This window comes from Pimephales promelas, chromosome 18, assembly GCF_988280905.1.
Source record: "Pimephales promelas chromosome 18, fPimPro1.hap1.1, whole genome shotgun sequence".
NCBI classification, from domain to species: Eukaryota; Metazoa; Chordata; class Actinopteri; order Cypriniformes; family Leuciscidae; genus Pimephales; species Pimephales promelas.
This window is the reverse complement of record NC_142786.1, coordinates 30,176,555-30,187,930: the sequence shown is the minus strand read 5'-3', so window position 1 is coordinate 30,187,930 and position 11,376 is coordinate 30,176,555. Positions and strand designations below refer to the sequence as shown.

General features: G+C 37.3%; 2 protein-coding genes across 2 annotated transcripts; both read right to left on the bottom strand.

The window, feature by feature from the left end:
- Window positions 1-268: 268 nt before the first annotated feature.
- Window positions 269-5,256, bottom strand: LOC120485071 (sialidase-1). The gene is made up of 6 exons (XM_039680596.2): window positions 5,023-5,256; window positions 4,278-4,467; window positions 3,880-4,142; window positions 2,896-3,078; window positions 2,572-2,791; window positions 269-1,690 (listed from the first exon to the last, which is right to left on the bottom strand). Exons 1-6 carry the CDS (start codon window positions 5,080-5,082, stop codon window positions 1,464-1,466), a joined length of 1,143 nt encoding a protein of 380 aa, XP_039536530.2. The 5' UTR covers window positions 5,083-5,256; the 3' UTR covers window positions 269-1,463.
- An 879-nt stretch (window positions 5,257-6,135) lies between these two features.
- Window positions 6,136-10,654, bottom strand: neu1 (neuraminidase 1). The gene is made up of 6 exons (XM_039681021.2): window positions 10,416-10,654; window positions 9,659-9,848; window positions 9,298-9,560; window positions 8,870-9,052; window positions 7,499-7,718; window positions 6,136-7,410 (listed from the first exon to the last, which is right to left on the bottom strand). Exons 1-6 carry the CDS (start codon window positions 10,479-10,481, stop codon window positions 7,190-7,192), a joined length of 1,143 nt encoding a protein of 380 aa, XP_039536955.2. The 5' UTR covers window positions 10,482-10,654; the 3' UTR covers window positions 6,136-7,189.
- Between the last annotated feature and the right edge of the window lie 722 nt (window positions 10,655-11,376).

Sequence of the window (11,376 nt, the reverse complement as noted above, 5' to 3'; positions counted from 1 at the left end):
ATATTGTAGAAATGCAAATGTTAAATGTGTAAGTTTGAGTAGCCTATAACAGTGCTTGCATTGTAATAACAGGTGATGATGCATAATGTGATGTCTAAACACACCAATAAAAGCGAAGTGTTTACTTGTTTGCTGTGTGACTCAAACAAATGGTATGAAACACTGATTTGGTATTCATTTAAATATTTGAACAAAAAGCCATTTAAGCCAGTGCTTATGTCCTAGTCACAACAAAATCCACTTTTGATTTGACATTGAGATCCAGTGCTTTATTAGTGATTTCAGAAAAACCAACACTAATCCACCAAAAACATCAAACATTCCAGGTGGGTCATACTCAAGCATCCGCTGAATAACAAGAAAACCTACCAACCAGTCTTTTTTGCTTCTTTTGCAGTCTTCGCACAATTGCAAGTGTGAGAAACATTTGTTTACAGATCACATTCTGATGCTATGGTCCATACAGTAGCTATCTCATATAATTTATAGTTCATTTAACTAATTTCTAAGTCCATATCACAAGACAATGTCATGACACAAGATCAATGGTAGATTATGTAACTGCCCTGTATCTCTGAGCATCTGCAGTTTAAATTGATTTGTGGCTGTCATCATATTTTCCAGATGTGCATTGTACAATGTCTGCTTTGTACATTGTACAAAAGAAACTCTGCTATGCATTTTTTAGTCATTATTTTAAACCACAGTTATTAAGTGCTATTGCTAAGTGCTAAGACAAAATCCACTAAAAAGAAAAGGAATATATAGGCTATGTACTACACTACCAGTCAAGTTTGGAATAATTCAAATGTTCTGAAAGAAATCTATTATGCCCAGCACGGCTACATTTATTTGATGAAAAATACATGTTAATGTTGTACATGTACATGTAAAAATAAATGTTCAGTGATATCTTACAAAGACTTCAGAATTTTGCCGCATTTTTTTCTCTATATATTGTTGAAATGGCAACTAGTAAATACACCAAGTTTTGTCATGCTGGCATGTGTGGAAGTATTTAAAAGTATTCTGTCCGCCTCAAAAACATTTTTTCCCCCTAAAGATTTATTAAATTAATTCTAGGAAATGGAGTCATGTCCCATCATGTTCCACTTAATTACAATATTTGTTCTGTGACTAGAGCTGGGGGAAAACATTACACTTAAAATATCTATATGAATTTCTTCGAATTTTTATCTGCTTCCTTTAATTCAAATTCGAAATGTAATTCTACATCCTGTTTTTGACATCAATTCAAATTCAATTCAAATTCAAAATTGAATTGGAATTCAGAAGTCATTCTCAATTCAATTCTGAATTGTGCCTGATTCAATCAATCTAAAAGACAGATAAAAAAACAGTCAGGATATGACAGGTGAGTAGAGGCAAATGACAGTGATTTTAGTTTTATTAAAATCAGCATTTATTTAGATACGAAAAAATTAGCCCATCAATGCCTTTCTTCATTGGTCACTGACACTGTACAAGTCAATTTTCACTAAGGAGACAGACTCAAAATAGTCTTTCTGTCCTTTCTCAAAGATGACATAGATGTATTTCTGATCCTCAGTTTCCTTGCCTTTAAGTGATGTCATACAGGAGTATCCACTTGGCCCAGCCCAGATCTTCAGAGAATCTTTCACCCATGATTTACCGTGATTCAGAGACCAGCGAAGAGTCAGGTTCACCCCTAGAGAAAACAACAATCACTGTAAAAAAATATTTTCAAGATTTGTTATCATCACAACCTTTTTTCTTTTGTCAAATCAACTTAAATAATTTATTTAGTTCAGATAACTTATCATTTTGAGTTTCTGATGATTAAATCATTCTCCTTCATTGTATTAACTCACTTTTTCTAGTTCAATCAACTTAAAATGTTAAGGCTGCTTACTTTTTTAAATAATTTAAAACTTATTTAAAATTATTTAAAAAAGTTAAAAATTTAAATTATTTAAAAAAGTCAACTTAAATAATTTATTTAGTTCAGATAACTTATCATTTTGAGTTTCTGATGATTAAATCATTCTCCTTCATTGTATTAACTCACTTTTTCTAGTTCAATCAACTTAAAATTTTACGGTTACTTACTTTTTTAAGTTAAACCAACACATTTTTTACAAGCATAATACACCACCATATATGCTTCTCTCTTATGGCATACACAAAACACAGACATCAAAACAGAGCCAGAAGGCAAAACGATAGAGAGAAATATTATAGAATCCATGTAAATATGTAGTGATATATTGTCTGATTCAGCAATTATGAGATCATCACTATCAGCCAAAAGTTGTGCCTAATAGACAAATGAACAAAAAGATTGTCCATTTCTGCCAATTCCAAACTCTACCAAGTCATGGATGGTTCAATTTTGGTCTACATTGAACAATATTCACTTGCTATAGATGGAAAGAAATGCTAGAATGTTTCCTCCAAAACCTTAATTTCGCTGCGGATGAGGAAAGAAAGACATATACATCTTGGATTGCTCTGCAGTGTGAAAATAATCAGGACATTTACATTTTTTTGATGAACTATTCCTTTAATTTCTGATATCCTCATACTCACTGCTTTTAGAGTTGGCTGGGTTGGTAAAGTAGAGCACTCCGTCCTTCTCTAAAGCTCCAGCTGCAACAGCAGGATCTTCCAGTGTGTGATCAAACACCAGTTCCTCCACCGGCAGAGACTCCCCTCCATCCAGACTGCGTGCAACCATACGACAACGGCAGTGATAGTTTTTATTGTTACGCACATTGATCACGATGCTGCCGTCGTCCAGCTCCACTGGCTTTGATGAAACACAAGACAGAAGTTTGAAGATTTTCCAAATTCTTCTGATTCTCAAATGTTTGTGTGTAGTTTGTAAGTGCATAGCTTACAAGTTCTTCATACCTGACACTCATCTGGGTCAAAGTCGAGGTCGTTCTTGGGCTGGTTGTATGGAATACTCTTCAGTTCAGCTCCGTATCTCCATGTGTTTCCATGATCATCACTCAGGATACAAAACACTCCGTCTCCAGCGATGCTGCCGTGGCCACACACCACCAGGCGCCCAATAGCAGGTGGATGATGTTTCTGTTGGCACCATTAACAAAATATGGTAAGAGAAAAAAAATCTTATTCTATATACAGTATACACCCTGTTGCCACTGTCATGGGACTTCAAGGGCGTCAGTAATGTTGCTTAACTCCCATTCACAAATCTCCTCCTGTGGCCTTATCAGATATTAAAGATATTAAACTATTTACATACTTTAGAATCTCAAGTAGTCGGTCAGGGTACTTTTTGCCTACAGTTTTTTTTTATTCTATGTATTTAGTCAAATTACTCTTGTTGGTATCTTGTTGGTAACTAAGTATTTGATTAGGACGCAGTGAGAACTTATCTGACTAAAGGCCAATTCATACTGCACTGACAGAGGCCAAACAATGGCAACAGACACTTAATTTGGTTTTGTCAGATCAGCTGCTGACGTTATTCAAGGCTTGTTTTCATCGACTGAACATGTTCAATCAATCTTTGTTGGATCATGGAATGTCTGAAAAGTGACCTAATCTGGTGATTGTCCGCATTAGTCAGTGTCTGTCGGTGAAGTGTGAAGGCCCTAAAGGTCATATTAGCGAAGTTTATATGAGGTCACTTTCAAGCCAAGCAGCTTTCTGTTGGTCAACATGATGAATTTGAATGACCATCTTAAACCTGATGCGAAATCTGCATGGGGAAATTTTTCGCAGTAACATGAAATTTTAATGACAACCACATCTTAAAATGCCAGTAGTCAGCTAAAATATGATGCCGGTAGTCAAAACATGGCTAAAATGTGAGACTATGGGAGGTGTAAGTGTAGAACCATGAGTGAACATCTAAGTGAACACCTGTATACCGAAGCCAGGTCCAGGAGCAAAACTATTGAGCCCCAGTTGAGGGTTGAGGTTTCGTGGGGCGCTCCAGGTGAATCCGTCATCCAGGCTCTGCACCATCATGGTGCTGGAGGGGTTGCAATGGTGACGGTGGAAGCACAATGAGTAGATGAGTATTACAGCACCAGTTTCCTCATCCACAACTACCGAACCTAAGTTCAGCCCATCTGCTAGAGAACCATCGTCCACTATGAATGAGGTTGGAGACCAAGTGGCACCTGAGAAAGTGTCATTAGAAAGTAATAGTTTGAGAAGAAAGGAAGAATGAAAAACAGGATCTTGAATGTCTTTTGGTTCAGATCATCAAGTGAGTTACTAAACTGGATCTGAACTGTGAACTCAATGTGACACACCTTTGTCTGTGGACCGTCTTAAAGCTATGAACTTGGCTCCGATGTCTTTGAAGGACATTTTCCGGGCCTCTGCAAAAGCCAGCAGACTCCCCTGAGAAGTGAATGTAAGCAGGGGAATCCTGTAGGTGTGGACTTCTCCAGTTTGACCACCGACCCAGAGCAGCTGCTCATCAGCGACAGCAGGATTGATCTGCTCATGTGAAAAGAAAAAACACAAAAGGAAAAAGGTAAGGCTATTGTGGCACTTTTTACGGCCAGTGTACATTTATCAGTGAAGCTTACTGTTGAAAGACAGGTTCTGTGAAGGCAATGACTTTTGACTTATATAAGCTATATAACCTTTACCATTTTTGCTCAGGAAAATATTCAGATCATTGAACATCAGAATTCACAAATGTTTAATTTATGACAAAGAAGAAGATTTTTTTTTCCAACAGGGTTAAATAAAATAAATACAATAAATAAATTCGTACATATAGCCTACTTACCTTTTTTCTCACATTTTTTTCTCGAAATCCCGAGTTTATAACTCGCAAATCTTTTTCGCAACTCGGACGTGGACTTTCGCAACAAAGATTTAGTTTTCCATATAGATCACAAACTTCTGTTACAACACTGCCACAATTGCCAGATTAGTAGCTACAAGTGTTTTGGTATTTTGGATATTGAAATGTTTGTTCGCGAAGCGTGATGTTTTGTCATTAATAATCGTCATAGTTATGAGTAAACAAAATAGTAGACTTACCTTTTCATTTCGCGCAAATGAACACAGTACCGTCAGTAGAAAAATCCGCAAAAGAGTCATGACGGCAACTGTTGTCAATGTGCACTATTCTGTAATATTTTATCATCAGGGTTAGGCTATTTATCCCCTAAATTACAAGCGCGCGTAGCATAGCCTACTACGAGTCAGTCAGCCCGATGACTTAAAAGATATGAAAACAGACCGGTTTACTTTGCTGACAGACATGACATTTAAAATCAGTGAAGCAGTCCTCACTTGACTAACTAGCTTGGACACCATCAGATAGTCCGGCCTACTAATATGCCTAGTAGCAAATTTAACAATTTATAATCTTATTATGCATTTTGATAGGCCTACACAAGTAAACATTGGACCTGTATTAGCTAAGGTTAAGATTAAGGAAATTATTATGACACCATGGCTGAGACAGTTAATATGGGCATATGCTTTTTACTGCTATTTTGTTGTGTTGTGTTCATTCACTGTGGCAATTCAAAGTGCTGTGCAGAAAGGAATTAAAATAACCACAAAATAAAAGCAGTTATAAAAGAAATTAGAGTAAAAACATGATACATAGCCTAGATTAACTTCTCATATTGCAAAACATAAAATTTTTCACAACACCCAGATTTACTCTGAGATTGTCCGTGTTCTTTCAGGTCGCCTAAGAAATCTATTGGACGTCTACAATGGATCCGATTTTCCCCCCGGGTAACCTCGGATTCACCGCCTCATCAGTCCGCACCCCAAAAACCCATTTGTTCGGAAGCTCCAGGAATGGAATCAATCCAGTCCGCACCCCACAGAACCACAAGTTTAATTACGGTACACATCAAACTCACTACTCCACCACAGACCCAGGCCATCAGCATGGTTTCATCTCTGTTACCCAAATCTCAGACCCATTTGAGTTCTGTTTAGAAAAAAATGCAGGATGCTAAAAAAAAAGCAAGGTACCATATAATTAATGGTACATTTGTGTTGAAATTGAGAACATTCTAGCGATCATCTGAATGATTTCAAGGTGGAAATGTTGCTATCTTAAAACATAATGGCAGGCAAAGCTATATTATTAAGTGTTTTAAATGATGAGAATTAAAATTAAACAATCAGTTGCTGTATCAAAATAGAAAATTTATTGAACAATGAAAGATGTCCCTGTGCAATCCAGTAAATCAAGTGGAAAAGTCAAATGTGGTAATATCAAAATGTAAAACAGCAAAAGCTTTTTGGGTGACTTTCAACGTGTAATACTTGCTTACATTAGGATCTTACCCAAATAAATGGCTGTTATTTAAAAATACATTATCTGGGGCCACAAGAGGGCCAGACTAGGTAAACAAAACCATATAACCGTAAGAAAATCAATTACATAGTTAAATACAAAATGGGTTTTCTGACTTCACAGCTGTTTATGTGGAGAAAAAGCACACTTGCCTAGAGGTTTCTAGGCTATATCAGTCTCAAACCCTTATCAATGTAAGCAAAACCAGGGACTGGAGAAACAGTTTGATTTTGTAATTAAGATCAAATCACATTTTTCAGTATTTAAAGGTACACTATGTAACATTTGGCACTCTAGCAGGTTAATAAACAAAACTCCATGCACCTTGTTGAACAACATTGTAGCCAGAGCTACTTCTCTCTGTTTATGTGTATGATGAGTCACGCAGGTACTGGGCTATTTGTCTGTTGTTGTGTCGCCTGGTCTAAAAAGCTCAGAATTGAATCCCTTATTGTAGGAGTACTGCAGTGATACAGGATGAGACAAAAACACAGTTTGCATATGAATTTTGATCAAAAAAAGTTACACAGTGTACCTTTAAAACATTATTTCAAGACTTGGAAATCAATCACTGTTGAACAGAAAACAACCATTTTAAGATTGCTGTAGCTTCATAAGAGTCACTCCAGTCACATTATTGTAAACCCCATTTAAAACAAATCTTTAAAATAAAAATACATCATTGTAATGTATGTATCATCATAATAAAATGAAGCAGGATGATTCTTTCTGGAGTGGAATTCATATCAACACAGTGAATCTGCCAGAATCAGCCAGAATCCCAAATGTGATGTAGAGAAATGTAAAAATTATTGTGCATTAGGCTCAAAAAAGTCCTTTTTAAAAGTCCCTAAATATCCATTTTCTTTCTTCTCCTGTATACTACTTTCCTCCATATAGATGAATTTTGGCAAAAGAGATGGTCTCAAAGTAATCTTTATGGCCCTTTTCATAAACAACAAAGATGTATTTGTTGTCCTCAGGAGAATCTCCCTTAAATGACGTCATAGTCGAATAACCGCTTGGCCCCGCCCAGATCTGGACTGCCTCCTTTTCCCATGACTTCCCACCAGTGAAAGACCAGCGAAGAGTTAGATTGACCCCTGTGCAAAAAAAAATAAAAGATAAAAAATTGATAAAGATTTAATTTTGATATTTCTAAGTAAGACTTTGTGAACTGCTCTTCCTCACTGTGCTGAGAGTTGGAAGGGTTGGTGAAGTACATCACTCCCTGTTTCTGCAGGGCACCGGCTGCAACGACAGGGTCAATCAGCGTTTTGTCAAATACCAGCTCCTCCACAGGCAGAGACTCGCCTCCGTCCAAACTCCGCACTATTATTCGACAGCGGCAGTGGTAGTTGTTCTGGTTGCGCACATTGATGACTATGCTTCCGTCCTCTAGTTCCACTGGCTGTTAAGACAGACGTAATGTGTCAAGTCAAACGTAGTACAGCTGTTTAATATCAAGCCTACACTGTAAAAAATGTGTGTAAGTTTTACAGAAAAAATAAGCTGCATCTCATTTGCATTTAAAGGGCCAGACACAAAACGGTGCGTTTTTGCTAACCCTCAGAAATTGACAACTTTAACATGCTATATAAAAATATCTGTGGGGTATTTTGAGCTAAAACTTCACACACACACACACTCTGGGGACATCAGATATTTATTTTACATCTTGTGAAAAGGGCATTATATCACCCATTTCAACAGTTTTATTTTTTTGATCAGTACATTAGGGTGTTTTTTTTTTTTTGTATTTTCTGTTTCTTTTCTCTTTTTTTTTGCATTATTTTAGTGTCCTTTGTAATACTTTGTGATATAAAAAGGAGCGAGGCTCGGGAGCACGCATGCACGTCACATCCGATGGCTTTCGCAGAAAATCCGACCCGGAGACTTCACATAGAAATAGGAATACTGGCCTTCAGGGGTAATAGCAAAACCCAACAAGTGGATCATTGTAATGTGTGATTACAACCTATTCACACACAGGCATTAAAAAAATATTCATTTTAGAAGAAAAGTTACATTTAGCACCTTTAAGGTGACAAAAATGAGCATTATAATATGCTAATCAAGATATTTCTGTAATTTACCTCCCTCAACAACCATCTTAAAAAACATGGAATAAAATCATAAAATCCATGGGCATAATGAATATACATTTTTCAAGTTATGCCAAGCTCTAAATATTTAATGGGGTAGAAATTACAAGTACATATATATATATATACATATATATATGTATATGTTTTAAATCCTTATGCTAAAACCAAATCAGTAAATCACAAACAACTGGAAAAGTTTTGTTGAAAATATATTTTTATATTTTTGTGGACAATGGGAGGCCTTGGAGTCAAAAAGCTTAAAAACCACTGACTTTTAGAGCTTCGATGGCTCAAAAAGAGTCATTTAAAAGCAGAAAGTCTGACATTCTCCATTTCTTATCATGCTAGCGAAGAAATGTCTCAACAACATTCAAATGGTCGGATTCAATTAAATACTCTAATTATCATAATATATATTTATACAGTGTATTTAGATAAAATAGTGTACTATTACCTGACACTCATCTGGGTTGAAGTCCAGTTCTTGTTTAGGCTGATTGTAAGGGATGCTCTTCAGAGCAGCTCCATTTCTCCAGGATTTACCATGATCATCACTCAGGATACAGAAGACCCCATCACCAGCAATGGAACCGTGGCCACACACCACCAAACGCCCCTTGTTGGGTGGATAACGTTTCTGTGAACACAGGCATATGATGAACTAAAAGCATATAAACTGCTCTTGAGCAGAAAAAAAAATACAGGAAAAAAGGTCACTTGAGATTATTCGTTCTCCTCTAAAAACCAATGCTTAAACACATACACAATAACATATATTTTTATATAACCTGAGAAGTCATAACAACATCATAAACAAAAGGAAGTGTTAAAGTTATGTTTTCGTTTGAAGGAGGAACAGAAAGCAGACAGTGCTAACCACACCTGTATTCCAAAGCCAGGCCCTGGTGCAAAGCTCTTCACCCCCAGCTCAATGGACAAGTTTCGCGGGGAGCTCCAAGTAAACCCGTCATCCAGGCTCTGCACCATCATGGTGCTGGAGGGGTTGCACTGGTAACGGTGAAAACACAGAGCATAGATGAGGATCACAGCACCAGTTTCCTCATCCACAACCACAGAACCAAGACTCAGCCCATCTGCTAGTGAACCATCGTTCACAATGAATGAGGTGGGAGACCAGGTGGCACCTGAGAAATACAAGAAAGTGATTGGAATTCAATTCTATCTTAAGTAATAGTCATTTATCACTCAATTAATAAAGCATTTCGGAAAGTGGATGATCCACCTCTGTCTGTGGAGCGTCTCAGTGCGATGAACTTCGCCCCGATGTCACTGGAAGACATTTTCCTGGCCTCAGTGAACACCAGCAGACTTCCATGTACTGTGAAAGTTAGCAGAGGGATCCTGTAAGTGTTGACCTGACCGGCTCCACCGCTGACCCATAGCAACTGCTCGTCATATATCAGTGGGTCAATCTGTGGGAAGCATGTAGAATTACACATATAAAACAAAGGGATGAAGAAATCAGATAAAAAATTTTTCACCTGACAATCACATGACAAACCAATATGTTTATGAAGGTCTTTTCAGTAACTATTATGTCTAGAAGATTAACAGCCCCTAAAAAGGAACTACTTTACTAGTTTTTTCACAGTATCTCTGTGAAGATGTGTATGCAACAAATAAACTTGGTTAATTTGGTAAAATGAGTAGATGTACATACTGGCTGACTGTTTTGGGATATTTACATAGATTTTGACTGGGATTAAGATGCAAAAATAAAGGAAAGATTTACTAGATCTGTATGAAAAATGTAAATATAATTATGTTTCTCTTGCCTAGCACAACAGGACAGTGCAATTAAAAAAACAACAAATGTTCTCTTAGTGACATTCACAGTGCTTACAGTCATGCACCACTGCAAGATAAATCTACAATTATACTTAAGTCAGCATATTAATGTTATACTCTAACAAAGGAACAGAGTATACAGAACAGGACACAATCATGTGACAGTCGTCATGTAACGTTCCTGTATTTACCTGAGACTTGACACAGGAAAGCATTGCTATCCCAAGAACAATCCCAAATTGTCGAATAAAATCCATTGAAACGATTAAGGCAGCGACAAGAGCAGATAGTACACAAAGAGATACTTTCTTAAATATGCTATTTATGTATTTTAATAACGCTTGTGAATCCTGAAGTATCGACACATGACAACAACAGACTACTCACTCCTCAGCACTCACATCCTCAACCATACAGTCATGTGACTGGCCCCAGGGTTGCCAGGTCTGCATATTAAAACCAATAAAAATCGCTTCAACCCGCGACAAATGTGTAGCAGAATTCAGCGTTGAAACACCTGACTTGGCAACACTCCTTCCACTGTCAGACGTCAGAATCACACGCCAGACCTATTTACATAAGGAATAGGACCATGAGCATTTTATTTGATTACATTAGATCATTCAACTCTATACGTGTGTTTGGTCAGAGAATGTCTAATTGAAGAGAATTGGCACTGGCTGGTTACTTCCGGTTTCTGGACTGGCTCTGTCCATGCGGGGGCGCTCGCGGTCGAGTGCAGAATGAATGGGAGTCTATTGTGTTTCACACCAGAAATCCCCTTTTCTCAGGATGTAATTTTTTGCCAAGTAATTTGAAAGTTGCATTCAAAGGGAATGGCTAAGATAATACACTTAGCTGAAAATTGCATTTTTAAGTTCACTTATTTGGTCTAAAAATCCGTTCAAAGATGTGATGACGTCACACAATAGCAGAATGCTAGCGTGTTCCGGCCAACAACGGCCTAACCTGTAAGAAATCGAAAGGACAAAAGTTCTCGTTCACTCGACTTTTGGCTTATAATCTATATTGAAATTGCGGAATCAACAATAAATCTATGTTGATTCAACGACAAGAAGGAGAAAGAGACACATTTAGCCGTCTAGCTCCATAGACTCCCATTCATTCTGCACTCGCCCGTGATCACCTCCA